This window comes from Corvus moneduloides, chromosome 4 (assembly GCF_009650955.1).
Source record: "Corvus moneduloides isolate bCorMon1 chromosome 4, bCorMon1.pri, whole genome shotgun sequence".
Lineage (NCBI taxonomy): Eukaryota > Metazoa > Chordata > Aves > Passeriformes > Corvidae > Corvus > Corvus moneduloides.
Window position 1 is genome coordinate 196,149 of NC_045479.1, and position 18,393 is coordinate 214,541.

An 18,393-nucleotide genomic window follows, 5' to 3' on the forward strand; every position below is an offset into this window, starting at 1 on the left:
ATAAAAACATTGCATTTGCCGTTTTTGTATCAGACATGAGCTCTGAGGACACCTGATCCCTCTAACAATTATCCATCCCGACAGCTGATAATTCCAAGAGCTAAACCACAACTGCCAGGCCATGTGCAATCTAAACCCAAAGTGTCGCATAATTTAATGGACCTAAGGCCATAGTGCTGTCACTCATGATTTCCTTTTGTTATCATGTTTTTGTCACACTTTCCCCATCCCCAGACATGTCTGGTGTGTCACCAAAGGTGGTTTCTCTCACTGAGCATTTGTTAGCAGCCAGCTGGTGTCCCAATGGCAATGAGTGGTGGATTTGGAGAGCATAAGGAAAGGAAAGCATCTGATCTACCATGGATGGGTTATAACGTTTGTTAAATTGCTTTTCCAAACTGTTGAAGCCTTCAAATGAAATCTTCGTTTTAATAACTTGAGTGAAACAACTTTTGGGAGATCTAGATTCTAAAACGGACTCTGAAAAACATATTAAGTCAAGGTGAAAATGCTCTGTTATGGCACAGGGTTGTTACAAGAGAATGCAACTGAACTATCTTGAACTTTGTCTTCTTGCTCACATGCATATTTTCAGTTTCATCTCCTTACTGGAAAATCTTACACTCGCTTGATTTTTAAGTATTTTGTTTTATTTTAGAATACTTCTTTTTAAATTTAAACACCACACAGAGTCTGATGGTAATTCAGCATACACAGTTGTATTTTATTTTTAGTATCGTGGCAGATAATTTCTAAAACAGGGATTCTGAAAAGCTTTTCCTCATCATCTATAACGTTTTTTGGTAGTAAGCCTGCATAACACAGTATAAAAACATTCCCTTTTTGGGAAAGTACTCTATGTCTTATGAAATATTTTTGCATAATAACATGGGTACAGATTAATTTCAACAAGTAGAGCTGCAAGTATCACCACTTGTAATTCTAAATAGTGAATACAAAGCTCCAAGAAATTGATGCATAAATCCTGCATGAAAATTATCTAGGATCTTCTTTTATAGTGATATTGCCTTTTCTTTGGCAGTGTATTACAGGTACTTGATTTTTTTAAACCGTTTTGTAAGATCTATGCATTGCTGGTACTGGTTAAGAAAACCTTGGGTTTTGCTCAGTTATGGGTACATAATAAAGGAAAAATACAAAGTAGATGAACTGACATCAAAATATTGAAAATACGACAGTGATCTTTTTGAGAACTGGATCAAAATTTTTGAGAAAAGGACAGGGTCTAAAGCACATTACAATCTTACCCCTGTTAAATGCCCACAAAATAAAAGGAGTCTGTAGCAGAGTGGACCAGAGCAAATTATTCCACCTCCCAGTATCTTTCAAGATAATTAAATTAGTTCTTCACAAAAGGCCAGATGGCCTTTACAAAAGGGGCCCATGCAGACCTTTTCATGGAAAGTAGTTAAGTCCTTGAGTCCTAACATTCTTTCTTGAAAATACCCAGATATCCAAAGGGGTTGTGTATAAATCTCTCTTTAGTCAGAAGTCTACTTTAGATATCTGAAGCCTTCTCACCAAACCGCAGGATATATATGTATACAGAAATTAAACAGAACAATTAGATTAACGAAAATGCAAAAATGTCATCGTTTTAAATTTTAATTTCAGTTGCTTAGCCCACCAGACTTGCAGATCTTGAGGTTTTCAGGGAAGAGGCTAAAAGCTGGAGATGAGTATGGCCTGATTTGACAACCACTGAAAACAGTGACAAGAGACCTTGCACTTGAGATTCGATGGAATGCTAAGCCTTTTATGTCAAAAAGAAAGAAGTAGGACCAGAAAAGACTGCAGGGAAGAGCAAAGAACAACAGGGATAATAATCACAGCTGCTGGATGGCTTTCATCAAAAGCAGTAAGTAAACAGGGAGTCCTGTCTGGAGGAGAGAAGACTCAAGGCCTTTGTATTGATAGATCGAGGAAAAGCCACACAACGTGATGGGAAGTTTAATTACCAACCTGACTGGACAATACAGGAGGATATTTTATGAAGTAGCAGTTTAATCAAGATGGACATAATGAAGTATCCCATGGTTGTGGCACACTTAAAATATTCTCTAAGCAGATATGGCAACACAAAATGTGACCTGGGACTAGTGTCCAACTGGAGGAACTTCTGGGCAGGGCCGCTTGTTTCTTTCAAGATTCCAATTCTCTCTGCCAAAATTTTTGAAGTACATTAAGAATATTTTGCCTTAATATCTGAGGGACTGCAAAGATTTGGTCCTCGTCGACAAACAGCAGCAACTTGACATAAAGTGGTTGATCAGTTTGAGGGGGTAAGGAAAAAATCCGCAGCAGAAATCAAAAATGAAGGTTTTTGTCCCAAGTCCCAGGTCTTCTGAAAATCTTCTTCTTGAAGTTGTCACTCATGTTACATACAATTTCTGTGGTCATTAGGAAGACAGCATGTGCTGCACATCATCTGCTACCTGATGGAGGCTGAAATCTAGTTTTTGAACAGGCTCAAGCAGAATGTCCCAGCCAGATGATAGATCCCGGTGTGCCTGATGCATCAACTCCACAAAACCTCTCAACAGAGTTAGGCAAAATTGCACCAGATGGGAATATCTCCATTAACTCATTGTCATCAACACCACTGCAGCTCTCTCTGCCAGCTGACCTTGCATTTAGGAGTGTATTTTCTACCAGACACCCAGATCAAACAATAGAAGATGTGCAACACTTCTGCTAAAATGCCATGAAGGGATGAACTGGAAAAGCACATCAAGGAAATAGATACTTAGAAGCCAAAAAATAACAGCCACACCAGGCTGTCCAAGCTGGGTACCTGATAATGGGCTGGAAATCTGGGTGAAAGAGCCCTTAAAGTGAGATACCAAGAGAATTTTCTGCATTGGATGTGCTTCTCTTGTCCCAGCCATGACCCCCCAATGACATTCAAGCATCTCCTGTCAAAGCCAGACAGAAGGAGTTCTAAGGCCCTGATACTGACAACATTTTGCCTTTTCACAGAACATTTTCATACAAGGAATGAATATCAGTGTCAAGGTTAAAGGGTTAGGAAGAAGAGGCACGGGACTAAACAAAAATACCTGGGGGATCAGTGTAACTAAGGTAGGATTCCTTTCCAGAAGGAAAAACTGCAAGACATCCCTTTCAAGTAGCATTTCACCAGCTCAAAGTGCAAATGTACCTTCAAGGACTTGGACACCTTTCAAGGCAATTTTGCCTTCACAAGGAAGCACCCACAGAGAGAACCTGCACAGAAGTTTCCACCCATGGAGAGCTCCCCTGGCAGAAATTGTCAGAGGCAGGGAGTTCGCATTTTCTGAGCCCCCACTGACATCTAACCCTCCTTGAAACAGGAAGAAATCTAGAGAGTGACCTTGATGGAGATGGTATATTATAAAAACCCTAAGAACTATTAACCAAGAAGAATGAGGAACTCTCATTTAATCACTGTGTAGAAACATGCATTTAGAGAAAGGAAATAAATATGTGAGAGAAACAAGGAAAGTTAAGGCATAATTGAGAATTTCTAGCATAAACATAATCACTGGGATATTATCCTTGATTGGCTTCAGCAATTTATATCTGCCCACACCTGAGTAAACTGGAAGTTAAATGATCTCCCGCTCATCTTGAAACACAGTTTTTTGAAAAAGAACCATCATGGATAAAGGAAAGGGAACATCTGTCTTCCCACCTTACCTTTGCTATGGATAAACCTTCCAATAAAATGAAAAGAGAGATCTTTGCTTTTTGGTACTTACCAGACCGAGGAACCCTACTCCAACTGTCCCTGCAGTGGCCAGGATCATCTGACCCTTTATCCTCCATTGTTTTTAAAGGGGGCTGGGGTGGGGAGGTTTAAAATGTAAAGAGGAACAGGGAATTACCTTGATTGTTTGGACATACTGGATTAGAGAGCGAGGAACAGAGAAGAAAAAGAAGCCTCACAAATACTCTTTTCATTTCTTAAAATGGTGATATTTATTTGTTAAGATAATTAATTTCAAATAATGAATAATGTAATAGTTAACTTTGAAAAACTCCATCAAAATTAAATTAAACAATGAGCCTGTCCTTTCTGATCATGCTCATTAAGACTCAGCAGCTATGAAAAAAGGCATGGGCTACTATAAAATCATTATTTGTTTCCATCCACTTGCACAAACATTATAAATAAGACTTTCCTTATAAAAATCACATGAGATGGTTGTGGCACATTTTGTAAAATGCAACTAGAAAAAGACAAGATACTGTTAATAAATAATACATTCAATAACAAAGCAATTTTTGCTATTGAGAGACATTTAGACATTTTGGGGTACAGTCACCATGAAACCATCTGAAAAAGGGACATTCTTCAAAGAAGCACTGCACAGTACTTGAAAAATGAACAAATTCTACAGACATAATCATAGAAAATACATTATTGCAGGGCAAAGAAAGAGATTCCCTTAGTCCTTGTGTTGGCTGACAGCAAACATTTGCTACATTGGAGAGTGAATTAGATCGAAGCCCTAATCACAAGACTTGGAACAATATCACGGTTTGGGATGTTTAACACACTCCACACAAGTACCTTTGCTCCTGATCATGCCAAAAAACCAATGATTTGAGATGTTCACCTAAGTGCTCCTGTCATTTGGACGTGATATCCAGCCTGTAAAGCTTACACATATCAGAAATGAGACAATAAGTATTACACGCTGGGCACTGGAGGTAAAACAAATTCATGGTATTATGCAATCTCAGAGGCATAATTGTTTGCTTACCTACTTTAAAATCACCTCAAGACATTGAACTACCACATTACCATCACATTTTTTCAATAAACTGGGCAAGAGAAGAAGGAACGCAAATGAAAGTACTAGAATTTACCAGCTAACACTGACATCCCACATCACACGGCTCCTTTGGGAATATTGTGTGAGTGAGCAAAAATGGCAACTGTGCCCAGTCCCTAAAGAGCCAGGAGAAACCTTGTGTCTGTCATGCCAGGGCTTTGCATACCAGCATTCCTGTAAACCACAGACTGATCCCAAATCACCTTGTTTTATCCAAACACTGAGCTCCTTTCCAACACCTGTTTAAGTTCTGGTAGCACCACTGATCCAAGCGGCACTTCCTTGAGTACTGCACCAGGAGGCCTTGCCCCTTCTCACAGCCAGGGTCAGCTACAAAGCAGGAGGTCTGAGATGTACAGATGGTAGGTCAGGGAAGGTGACAGCTGGGACCTTGCAACTACCGGGCAAAGCAAACAGAATCTTTCAAGCAGCGCTTCCTGGGCTGATTGCCTTCAGATATATTTTGTTCTCAAAGTAAAACACCAGGGAGTTGGGATAACCCCAGTGATATGCCCTGGTGCCCTGGCTGGGCAGATATTCAGGATGGCTACAACTCCAACAACAAATGTTGGTGCCTTGTGAAATCACTGACTTCTTGTAAATACCTCAGTGAGGTAAATGCAAAATTAACAGTTTTGAAAAACCTTTGCCCAACCCATTTCTGTTCTGTCAAGCACAAAACTTCCCCAAGTTGTGGCTGTGCCTACAAGAAATAGAAGGGAATTCACAAAGTTTTAGTTTGCACTTCAGCTTCTAGCCATAAGCTAGAATGTACCAAACCACAGTCACTTATCTCCTGGCACAGGGACAGACATGCAGGATGTGGGCAGGAAACACGTGGCGTGGCATGACCAGTGAGCCTGACTGATCTCCCAGTCAGTGTAGCCCCACAAGCCCACACCTGGGAATTAATCGGATGTGCTGGAAATGCAAACAGATTGTTCGTTACAGTGCTGGAAAGAAGCAGATTTAACTTTAGGAACAGAGCAGTTTGTTTATTGCCATCATAATGGTAAGGGCCACATTACCATGTCCGAATCTGAGAAGGAAAAATAGTCAAAAGGGGATGTGGTTCACTGCAAAACCTGCTAGAAATATCTTCTTTCCATTTCTCTTCCCTTCTCTTTTCAGTATTTTTACACTACAGAGCTCATACTAATAATCCATCTCAGGGACACAACATTCAAATAAAAACACATGCATGTTTTTACATTCATCATCATCCACATGCTACATTTCACAGTTCATTATCAGAGCAATGTACCACTCTAGAAAAACATCACAGCGAGGCACCCTGGTGTCTTTGTTTGTCTGCTTTTCTCTGGAGCTTTCGAAATAGCCAGAGTGTGAAACAGCATTAACACAGGTTAAAGCCAGGTGTCTGGTATGTGTAAGAAACAGAAAAGTTTAGAAGTCCTTGTAACTTCCATGAGGCATAAAATGAAAATAAAAAATACTTGTATTTATGCTGAATGTTTTTATTATTTGAGGTTAGGATTAGGGTTAGCTTTAACTTCCACTTTGCAGAAGCTTCAGAGATTCATCGCATTGCCCAGACTGATAGTACTGGACACATCTGTCCATCCATTCCAGCCTGGAGACTGGCTCTATGTTAAATGGTGGGACAGTTACCCTTGCAAACTAAGTGGAGAGGACCATTCGAAGTCCTGACTACCCTCACTGAAGCCAGAGTTGCTGGCAGGGAACCCTGAATTCACTGCTCCAAAGTTAAGAGACCTCTGCTCCTGAAAAAACTGGAAAACAGAGACTGATACAAATCAGGATGATGTGATTTAAATTGTTCTTTTGTGCCTGTTATATGCACAGTTGGTAACCATGGTTCAGATTTGGTTCCAAAATTTGCATGTGGTTTCAGTTCAAAATGTATCCAAAAGCTCTTAATGAGAACAACTTGTCAGGGTGGTATTGAATATGTGAAAATGAAGTCTGGTATGTTTTGCCTCTAGATAAAGATAGGGCCTGTGCCCATGGGACAGTAATTCCAAACATAATATTTGATCACAGTAAGGATTATTGAACATATTGAAAAGCAAATTTCAGATCCAATTTCAGCCTTACAAGAAGAAGTCAATGATTTGTCTGGTATAGTTTTACAAAACAGAATGACTCTCAATTTCCTACTAGCTGCAAAATCATTACCACTAGTCGTTGTTCTTATGTAGATCAGAGTGAAAGAATTATTAAGGATTTGGTTGAAATTTGAAAGCAAACTCAAATTCTACATCAGGTAGCTTTCAAAAGGCCCACTGAATTTTGAATATATGTTTGACACCATCACCTCATGGTTATCAAACTGGGCCTGGATAAAATGAACTGTTCATACCACTAGTATCTGTAGTTATTATTTAAATAATAGTTGGCTGTATGATAAAGTGGTGTGGTTAAATACGGAGTAGAGACTAGACAAAGTAGAGTCTTGTTAGTCTCTAAAAAGGGGGGGAAATGACGCCAAATTTATTTTTGCCTTTTTCCTTTTATGTATATTCTCTCTATTCTTTACACATATATTTGTAGCTCTGCAGCCTATTATTGTATTCTAGCTAGTTTCCCCAAAAGACAAAATAAATTCCAAGGCCCCTATCCTATCTTGGTTCTCCCTAGGACCCAAGGTTGAGACTAGCTCTTCGAGACATATTTTTATAAACAAAGTTTAGTTTCTGTCTGAAGGTGGGGGGGAGGCAGGATTCAGAAAGAGTTGAACCGGGGGAAATCGTCTCACCCCTTATGTCTCTAATTGGTGATTTTTGTCAATTATGCTAACGTGCTAAACTTATAAAACTGTATTCACCCTGGGGGGGGGGGGGTGGGGGGGGTGGGCATTTTGTGGACATTTTCCATGTCTGCCCCTAGAGGCCTCCAAGAAAGACCAGCCTTTGTATTGCCTCCTACACTAATATTATCTTGAAAGTGTATTGTTTTATTTCTAGGTTTTTTAAGGCATCAATAGCACCACGGCAGCTACAGGCCCTTATTAAGGAGAAAACTTCTTGTTTCTAACTGAAGTTGAAAGCTATTTCAGATAATTAATTTCTATTTTATTGACACCTGATTGACTATGAGTGCACTAAGATATTCCAAAGATTCAAAATGTCACTGTGTTCAATTTAGGATAAAACCCAAAGACACTTTACAGCCAGACTGGGGTTTATGAAAGCCAGAAAATCTTTCTGTTTTTAAAGAGAATGATAATTTGTAGAGATTTCGTTGCTGAAAACATAAGTACAGTTATGAAAAGATAATATTGTGCACAACACAGAAAAAAAAGCATAAGACCAACTTTTTTAAGAAAACCAGCATGTGAGATTAGAATTATGCCTTAGATAAAAATTGTCATTTAAAAAAAGAGAAGAAAGAAGGATTTCTTCCCTGCAAACACTATCAGAAAAGAAGAATTGCAGTTGATAAGCACGGGGAAAAGATCATCCCATTCCATCAGTAAAGTCTAACAGAATTATTTGACAATGAGTGGAAACACTTGCAGACATCAGATCCATCAAGAACAATAAATTACTTCAGGATATCTAATTCTCAGTTACAGCCAGTGAATGGTGAAGCTTCCCAGTGTAGAAAAATCCTTTTTTCATTTTTACTTGGCTCATACAGCACACTTGACAGATCGAGCAGCTCAGGGATCACTTCCATGAAACAAGGACATGACATAGATCATTATTTGATTCCAATCTGACACCTTAGTGTGGCAGAAGTTTGAAATGCAGTGAGGTATTTGCCTTACAAAAGCAACCAACAAACAGCATAAACTGCTCAAGATCTATACTTGTGGGGAAAAAAGAATCAGTAGATTACAGAATAGGAACCTTTGACTAAGTATCATAACCTGACAGTGCTTTAAAATAATTTAAAATTTTCATAGGATGAATTCCCTCAGGTTTGAGAACAATCAACTGGTTAAAATCCAGGCAATTCTATTGATTTGATTGAGTCAGAACAGTGAAAGAGAGCAGACAAATTGGTTTATAAATTGAGGGGTGTGGCAGAGAGGAGAAAACCTTATTTTCTCATAAAAAATGCACAGCTTTTCCCTGTCCTGCAATCCAGGTGCACCCTGAAGGTAATGCTCCTATTGTAGTTCCTAAGAATGGGGGAGGATTTTATCACAAAAGCATAAATTCACTCAGATAAAAAGGGTAGTTCATTTGCTTGTTTTCACTGTTCAAAACAGATAACCTTAATAAAATTTCTGGGTTTTTTTTCACTTTACTTTCCAAGCATGAGTTAATTAATTCTCACAACATCTGAGCTGAAAGTAATCTCCATTCACCTAACAGAGTAATCACCACAGAAAGAAAGACTTCAAAACTCTGGGATTAGTAGTAGTGGAAATAGGAGAGCCTTCATCTAATTATGAGTTAATAGAGTAATTACTACTAGGAAGATGTAAAATGCTGCATACAAATACTGATAAACCTTAAGTGGTTTTTGTCTCTCTGTTAACTTTTTATGTTTAGAGCAAGAGGAAAGTTCAATGTAGTGCAGAGAAAATTTTAATCAACTTGTGAACACAGCAAGTTTCACCCCAGTTCAAAAAGAATTGAGGGAAAGAGAAGCAAAAGAATAAAGATTGAACATCTATTAATAACTTCGGGCTCCAAGCATTTAAACCTATGCTTCCATCCCGTTACCTTTACCAGAGATACTGTGTCATTTTGTGCTTTTATCTCCTTTCTAATATTTGTCTACTTCTTTGGCCACCACTACTAAATGGCAGCACATAAATGGTCACAGAGTTCAGAAGAGCTGAACCTCCATCCTGCGCTTGTTTTTTTTCTTTTTTTGACTACATTTCGAGTATAACTTTTTTTTTTTAGTCTGTGGACACCACATGGGATAATCTAGAATTGAAAATCTTGCAGAAGTATGGACTTGAATGCAAAGCTAGAAGTGCAGAATAATTTGGAAACCTGGGGAAATTCACAGATCTCTTAACATGGTTTCTTTAGTTATTAGTGCATTTTAGGAGAAAAAAAATAGGGGATATTTTTCACATGTAAAATTTTTGAATTTTTTTCCTCTAAATGATTTGAAAGTAATTCTTCAAGATATTAACCAGCATCTGAGCGATAAACTTCAGACTATTTTGTTTATATTTATATAACTGTGTGCTATCTATTTTTAAGGGAGTCTCCAGAGACTTCTGAAAAGAGTAAGAGCTCTGATTGACTCTTTGTTCCATTTTCAATGCAAGGTGACATGCATGAACAAGAAAAAAAAATCTTCTGTTTCTGCCTTTGCATGGAACAATTCTTGGAAATGCTTATGGAGTGGGAGTTTCAAGAGCACTGAGAGCTGACCTAATCCAATATTGCCTCAGTGGGGATTTCATTACTGATAGAAATAAGACCACAGCAGTGTTTTAAGTCCTTGCACTCTGCAGCATCAGGCAGTCACCTTCCAGTGACCTCCTCCTGCATGCAAGTCTCAGAGAAGATGGCTTTTGGATACTCAGATAGAATTATTTTTATGCATATGTTTTGTAACAGGCCAAACCATGCAGCGTGACCAAATGATAATACACTAAAGGACATAATTTCCAGGCATTTCCATGCTCCTTGCAGTTTTCAGTACAAAGTCCAGGCCTTTAAAACCAGTCAACACATGATCGATCTGTAGGATCAGAGTCCTTGAAGGGCCCTCACAGAACGAAGAAGTATCACTCAGCAGGCAGAGCTATGGCTAAAATATCTTTTTTTCCTATTAGTGCAGCACACTCTGTATCATCTGCCCAAACTCTACAGCTCAAGAGGCAGCAGTCAACTCACATGCTCAAAGGAGTCCTGCCAGACTACTCCAAACAAGCATTTTCCTGAAAACTGGACATCTTCTGGCAGTTTTACTCTGCATATGATGGGTACCCAAAAAGAAAACTTGCATTCCTGAAGAAGGAGTGTTTATTTTCAGGATATGGAGGGCTTATTTAAAAAAAAACAAAAAGCCAAGCATTTCCTATAAAAACCCATGCACAGAAGAAAAAAAAGTTGTAATTATGGCACTTTTGCAGAACACCAAAATATCTGTTGGAGACACCTGAGTAGACGCTTGAATTGGGGTCTCAGTACTCCAGATTACGCAGTTTTAATCAAAATTGCTTTTCCTCCATGCATTTATTTTCAGTGAAAAATTTTCATTTACTACCGAGATAATCACACAATAACAAAGCTTCTGCAGAAGGAAGATTCCTTAAGCTGTTGGTAAGAATTTAGCTTGAAATGTATTAAGCTTCTGTAATTGTTTCCTTCCAATAAACAGAAAATGATGCAACTCATCTCTGCTATGGGTCCCATCTGAGAGAAACAATTAATTGAATATACAATTAGAAATCAGCAGGAACTGTCCAAAAGGTACTTTAGTGTTTTACTGAACACCATCTTACTCATAAATCCAGAGAACGAGTGGTGCTGCTTTCTTAAACTCACTCTGGAGTCACTCACAGGAGTTAAATCCAGGATAAAAGGGGAAAAAAAAGGGTTTAACTTGGAAGGTGAAGACATCAAGTAATAGTAAATTCCACATGGTCGGAGTGCTAAAGGTTCCCTTGCCTTAGAAGGTCCCGGACAGGATAAATATTCAGCTCAGCAGAAAGCTGATCCCCTCCACAGCAGAGGGAGTACCCAGACAGTAATTTAAGATGCAGCTTTAATAGGCCTTTCTGAGACTTGCCAGGCATTTCAAGTGCTGCTAGAAGCAGGCTGGTGTCCTAAGGGATGAGCGGCCATAATTTCCAGTAAGCCCAGCACTTCTGACTGTGAAGCAGGACAGGGCTTACCATGCCATGGGTAATTATTTGGGATCATGAGCTGGTCATGAAGCTGCATCCCCTGGTCCTGAGCCCAGTCAGGGTGGCATCGGTAGGCACTGGGCAAAGCCACAGCAGTGGCCACAAGGAACAATCAGCCGTTTCCACCAGGGAAAAAGCTCCAGCTCCTGCTCTGTCCTGCACAGCTGGGCCTCACAGCCACAGTTGGAGTGTCTTCACAGTCCTGCAGAGAACTCAGAATGGCCAGAAGAAGCCTGAATCTGGCAGTGCCTCTCTTCTGGTTGTACAGAACCTACCCAAGCATTTTCAATTAGCAACATATTTCCACCACCCCCCCACCGCCCCGCCCCCCACAACAGCTGGAAAGCAGAGTGAGATTCATTCTAAAGCACATGCATTAAGCTGAAGAGGCAGAATACACCAGAGCTCAACCTGCTGCAATAAAAACTGATGAAAATGAATAATTAGAAAGGGATAAGTAGATGTTTAAGTTCTCACTGCTGCCAAAAAAATGTCAGCCAGGGAGAATACATTAAGCCTCCTGTTGGCTCTTTGCATTCCACTTAGGGAAATGTGTTTGTTAATATTTAACAAAAAGAATTCTGAGTATTTTATTAGTTTTTCTGTTCAGAAACTACAAAAAAGTCAAACATATGATAGATTCCAAGAGATAAAATATGGGAATTCAAGGAAACAGATATTATTTTACAATTGCCTTGAAAAACACATCCTTCTTCCATCCTCTTTCTCTTCTCCAGTGAGGGAATTACCAACACCTGGTTGAAGTAGTATTTTTTATTTTGAGCTATTTTGAACTCTTGGTGGGTATGTCAACACTTTAAAAGAAAAGCTGGTTCAAATAACAAAATATATTAGCTACCTTATGGCTGGATTTTTAAAAATCACACTTCTATCCCCAAGGGGAGAGATCATCTGGAAGGACAGGGAAGAGAGATCCTTTAGGATGATGGTTTGGGGCACAAATACAAGTCCACGTTAAGAGGAGGTCACTGCACACCAGGACAGGTACAGTACCCAGAACACCTCTCAAACAGCCATGGAGATGGGGAGTAGGCATTTCTGGACAAAGCCTGATGAATTTTGCTTACTTGGAAGTATTGGCTAATGGAAACCTCACCATATGATTTCCTAAAGGAGGCCATGATTCAAGATAGCAGCTGGTTAGTCTGTTTTATATCCGTGTTTTGAGAGGAATGGCAGGAAAAAACAGCTTGTCCTTCCTATCACCTGGACTTCTTCCAATACTTACTGATCTATTAAGCTGAAGAAGAGTCAGAGAGGCAGCAAAGGGTGAGATTGCTATAATCTCCTTCATTATCCTCACTTCTAGATCAAAAGGTCCCTTACTCCTTAATCACAGGCAAGGATGAGCCCGATATTAAGTTAGTATTCATGAAGCTGTTTCCAGGAATGGTTTTCCGTAACTACCACATTTCAGGACACTGAGTTTCAAAAAGCAGGTGCTTTGCTTAGTTTCAGCTCTTAGTTTCAGACGTGCTAACTCAGCTGCCTAGATAGCAACATGATTTTGAGAAAAATAACAAAAAGATGAAAGTTAGTCAAGTTGAAAAAACAGCCAATATTTCTATATTCTGTAAAACTTCAGTTGTAACAGAGGCTTAGACCTTTGACTTTAGTAGCTGCCTCACACCAAACCAGTTATCTTCATTCCAGCAAAAAGATAAAAATACAACATTCATGAGCAAGAGTTCTTAGCACTATAACAAGGTCTGTGACAAAATCAGAGGTATTTTTATTCTCACGAGCACATCTCCCACTCCCTTCTCTAGGATTTTGCTTTGCTGGTTTGTGTTTTGCTTGTCTGATTTAGAAAGAGCTCCAGAGGCTTTCCAATCAACAAGGAGGGAAAGGTTTACATAGTTCTATCACAAGTTCAAAAATTGGTCTTGATTTCCTCAAAAGGATTGTATCAAGAGTGATTTCAGTGCATACCTTTCTTGTAAAGGTATTTAATTTATTCTACTTAAAAACACAGGACAATGATTCCTATGCAGGCAGGGCAATATTCCAGCACTTCTGTCCCTTGTCAGCTCTATGATAAAATTAATAACTATGAGTATTAACAAATCATTTAGCCAGCCTGAACCAGTTTTTATTGAAGATGAACTGCAGCAGCTTTCAACCTGGCAGATTTGTGCAGTTTTAGCTATACTATCAGGGAAATTCAGGGACTGGCAGTGGAAATAGAGGTGCTACAGGAGAGAATTTCACTAACAAATATTAAGATTTCAAAAGACTTCACTGAAAATATAGCAACACAAGCAATGACCTCCCTCCTGAAGATGGATACATTCTCAAGCCCTTCCATGCAATGCTGTATTTCATATCAGTGATCCTACACATGAATTGCCCTCCTCCAAGACATCCAGAAGGGAAGCACCACACTCCACATGGATGGAGTGTTTTCACTCCAACATTTTTGTCAGGTAACAGCCACTCTTACGTTCTCAGTTGTTGCGGTGGTTGTGGCCGCCACCAGACCAGCTGGGGAGCCGCAAGGCCCGAGATCAGCTGAGGTTCAATGGTGGGCCAGCTCCGAGGTGTAGCATCTTCCCCCTGGGTTAGAGTGAGTACCCACAAATGACTATATTTAGTTGGCCCATTGGCCCTCCCCTTTTTCTTTGAATATGTATTTCCCCCTGTTAATATGTATGTTATCTAGAAGGTTCTGTGTACCCTGACACCCCATTGGTTCTCTATCCTTTGCCTCTCCCCCCTCCTTCCTCATTGGTCCCTTTATCGTCAGTCTGCACCCTCCCCGCACCCTGGCCCTTACTGGATTGGACTTTGTTGCTTTGTCCACCCCTTGTACCTCCCCTTATATTATAGTGGAACCCTCTGCCTTCAAGGTCTTTCACTTCTGGACCCTCCCTGGAATAAACTGTCGGAATTCTATGCGAGAGACCCCTCCTGCTCCATTATTTCCGATCGGCAGTTCTGAGACTGCTAGTGTGTGTGTGCCTCCACCGCACCGGTGGTTGAGAGTGCTTGCGCGAATGCCCTCGTGGTCTCGCCTGTGTGCCCCTGACAGGGATTGGCGACTCTGGGAGAGCTGGATCCTAATGTGGGACGTTCGGGGAAGACGCAGCGTTCTCGCCAGCGACACCAAAGCGCGACTGCATCGCCCAGCTGCTTGGTTTTGTCTTTTTGACTGCTCTTGCCACAAAAGACTTGCAGTGCTCTCCTGCATCCCTTTTTACCTGCTGGGCAAAAGGCCGATTGCTGGCCAGTGTTTCCATGGACTGACAAGTCAGCCAAAACAGATTTTGCATTTCAAAAGCAGCATTTATTTTTGTTTCTCTCCTTTTCTCAACTGCCAGTCTTCTGGAAGCTATAAAAAATTATTTACCCTTGAAGCCATTACTTCCTCATCAAATGTGGTTGCCTTTGTACAATACAATTATACTCACTATATGTAAATGTGAACAGAGCCAGAACTATAAATTTCTCCAATATCAGCCACACATCACACACGGCCTGGGTCTCTCCTGCCCCCATAATTCCTTGGAAGCCATCTCCTAGCAAACATCAGGACTGCAGACACCAGAAGGGACTCACGAAGGCCTCAGGTTCAGTCTTACAGAGAGAGGTGGGGAATACAACACCTCCAGATATCCAGAGCACTGATATGAAACACTGGACAGAGTTTTCCTACAAAAATATTTGTTTTCCCCTTGTTCTTCTAATCCAATTATTTTTCCCACACATGGAACAAATAATTTCCAAGGGGTTGGAGAGCTGTAAGAGAGGTTCAGAAGTTAATCCTAAGTACTGGTAAAAATACCAAAAGATGACCAGCAAACAGGCAGTTCCCCCCTTCTCTTCTTGTTCCCTCTTGCCCTCAAGGCAATGCTGGCATCCTGCTGAAGTGCCATTTTAGCACATCATATTCCAACTGTTGTTTTCACAGATAATGCAATCTATAAAGCACTAAACAGCGCAAACCTGATGCACCCAATAAAAACCATACCGGCACCTCTTCGTCTCCAAGAAAGGCAGCTCAGTCAAATTCTGCCATAACAAGCATCAAGGAAAATATTTTACTTTCAAATCTTTTGCCACTGAGTCCCCACATCATAGGTAACGCACTAATGAAATGGAATGAATTATCAAGTGATGTTCCATCAGTGTGCTGACTGTACTTTTAACAAAAACATGAACAAAGATAACACGGGCTATGAGGTACATTCAGATTTTATCAGAACAATAACTAGAGCACTCCAAAATCTCCACATTACCCTTTAGCATTGCCCTGTAATCCTATGAAACAGTGTCCACTTTATGCTTGGAATACCCATATTCCAAAGGAAAATTTTTATTATGAAACATAAGTTTAAAAAGAAAAACATGACTATTTTTTCCCCAGTGTCCTACACAGACAGTTGAATTATTCATATTTAAAGAAGAGCCATGGATTTTGCTTCTTAAAAAAATTAATTGTATCTATAGAACTTGCAGCTGGTAGTCTACAAGGAGAGACCTTATCAACACATGAGAAGACACATCCCCGAAAATACTAGAACTTTAGAGCTAGAATAGCACAGGAAGTTGTTGTGGAAAGCTGATGACAGTTTTGTTGTTCCAACACCTTGACTAGATTTTCAGTAATAAGATAATAAGAAAGAGAACACTGATCTGGATTTTTCAAGTTAATGGTGGTAATACCTTGCAGCTGAAATTGCACCACAGACTGAGCTGGGATTCTCCTCTTGTCCTCCAGTGCTAAACCAAAGCAAGCAAACAAAAAGATTTCTCATTTCCACGGTGAGAGGACCATCTGCTGCCCAAGTAATAACCCAAAATAAAACAGTCCTTCAGGCATGTGCACACTGATGGAATTCACCACTGCAAGCAGAGATGCCTTACATAAGGCATGCCCTTCTAATTTTTCCTTTTTCTTGCTGGCTGTGCAGCTTTTCAGTGCTCCCAAAGGCTGTTTTATTTCCCAGACTCTCTTTAAGCAGAGACAATCTCACGTGAGAAGTGCAAGTCTTTAAGGCTAACATTACAATCCAAGCAGAAGAGTAAGTCATATGCAGAGAAACGATTTTTGAAGCTTTGACTAATTTTAAATGACACATTCATTTCTGCAACTTTCCTGCTATAAGCACATGAAGAACCTCATTCTGCATGCCACTGAACCCCTCAAATACCCTCAACAATCCATGAACATCTGGAGTCCGAATGAATGCAGAATTAATCCCTAAGGCTGGACAGCAAAACAGGTCAGGAACCATCCCTGCTTTGAAAGTCACTGTGGAAATCTTGCAGCGGGCACTGAAATCAGGCTGCACTTCACTAGTGGTTTTGTAACATGTTTTCTTTTCACACCAGTTTGCCTTAACCAGCTCTTGCCCTCACTACAGCACCGGTATAGCTGTAAGTGCAATGACCTGAACTATCCCAATAAAACCTACAACACATAGGTCTATCCATCCCCAGTAGCAAGGCATTCCTATGACATTCTAACCAGATTCTTAGCACCTTCACTCTCCCAAGAGTCTTCAGAGGGGCTGATGGTACTCTGCTCCTTGGGCTTTTAAGCCCTTCCTTTTCCTTCCACTGCTGGGGGCAGGGAGGGGGAGGGGGTGTGGATAAAACAAACCAACAAACAAAAAACGAATAGAACGAAAAGAAACAAAGAGTCAATGACACACACATGCTGTCCTACACACACACACACACCCAAACAGAGGAAAAAAGCAAGGGAAAAGTAAAGTTCTACAGGGTGCTGATCTGGAATGAAACGGAATTTGGAACAGGTAGTCATATTTGGCACTGTCAGCAAAAGCTTGTGAGTGGCCCGGTGATTCTCTGAGCCTTAATGCCCTTTTACACTTGTCACTTAAAAACGTCCCCGGAAAGTTCAGCTGTGCTGCTTCTGACGTGTTTTCCCACTGCTGCTGAATGGACTTGATTGAGAGATACATTTAATTCCCTCCCAATTCCATTAAGCACTAAACAATAAGGACATATTCCATTTGGCGTTCAAGTAGCATCTTTATGGTCCATGCAGATCCCTTTAAAAACAACCAACATAAAACAAAACTCTCTGTTGGAGAGCATGGAAATTAAAAACTATTGGATCTCCCAAATCAACTCCTATGATCCTCAGGCTGAAGGCTGGATTAGAGGGTCCTCACATGGTTCTAGCTGCATTCTCAGTACACCACTTTTATGAAGAAACCAAAGTTGTAGAAATTCCTCTGGCATGGCATGGAATCCAGAGTCAGGCAGGACATTGTCATAGTAATGATGGCTGATAAACTTCCCATGCAGGTCCACTGAGAACGGCCAGAAGCCGTAAATTGTTACTTCCTCACACAGCCCAAGGGCAGCACTGACCAGGAAAAGTCCTGTGGAAAGGCGTTTGGCGTGAATACCTTTGCTTTTCCAGAACTTGCTGATGTCCCGCAGGAAGTTGGGGTTGGCAAAAAGGACTGCCTGCTTGGCACCAAAATCCTCCAGGGTGTAGTAGACGCGGAGGGAGGGTCCTGTCCCTGTTTTCATGGAGAAGGCTGGCATGTAGATGTAGCTGTGGTTATAGACCTTCACACTGTCCACAAAGGCTTTTCGGGACCACAGCAGATTCTGGAACCTGGAAAATCACAAGGAAAAATGAGTTGGTCACACACAGGTTTTCCCAGATGTTTCACAATCCACCTAAGGGCGGCTCTTCATATGCGTATTTACAATTCACTGCATACCTTTTCTGAG

General features: G+C 40.5%; 1 protein-coding gene across 2 annotated transcripts in view; it reads right to left on the bottom strand.

Moving 5' to 3' along the window:
• Window positions 1–700: 700 nt before the first annotated feature.
• ST8SIA1 (ST8 alpha-N-acetyl-neuraminide alpha-2,8-sialyltransferase 1) overlaps window positions 701–18,393 on the bottom strand; it is a 123,654-nt gene continuing 105,961 nt past the window's right edge. For both annotated transcript variants that reach the window (XM_032105416.1, XM_032105415.1), the window contains one exon: window positions 701–18,274. In XM_032105416.1, the coding sequence (XP_031961307.1) occupies window positions 17,788–18,274 (487 nt within the window). In that variant the 3' untranslated portion in view covers window positions 701–17,787. The remainder of the gene's footprint in view (window positions 18,275–18,393) is intronic.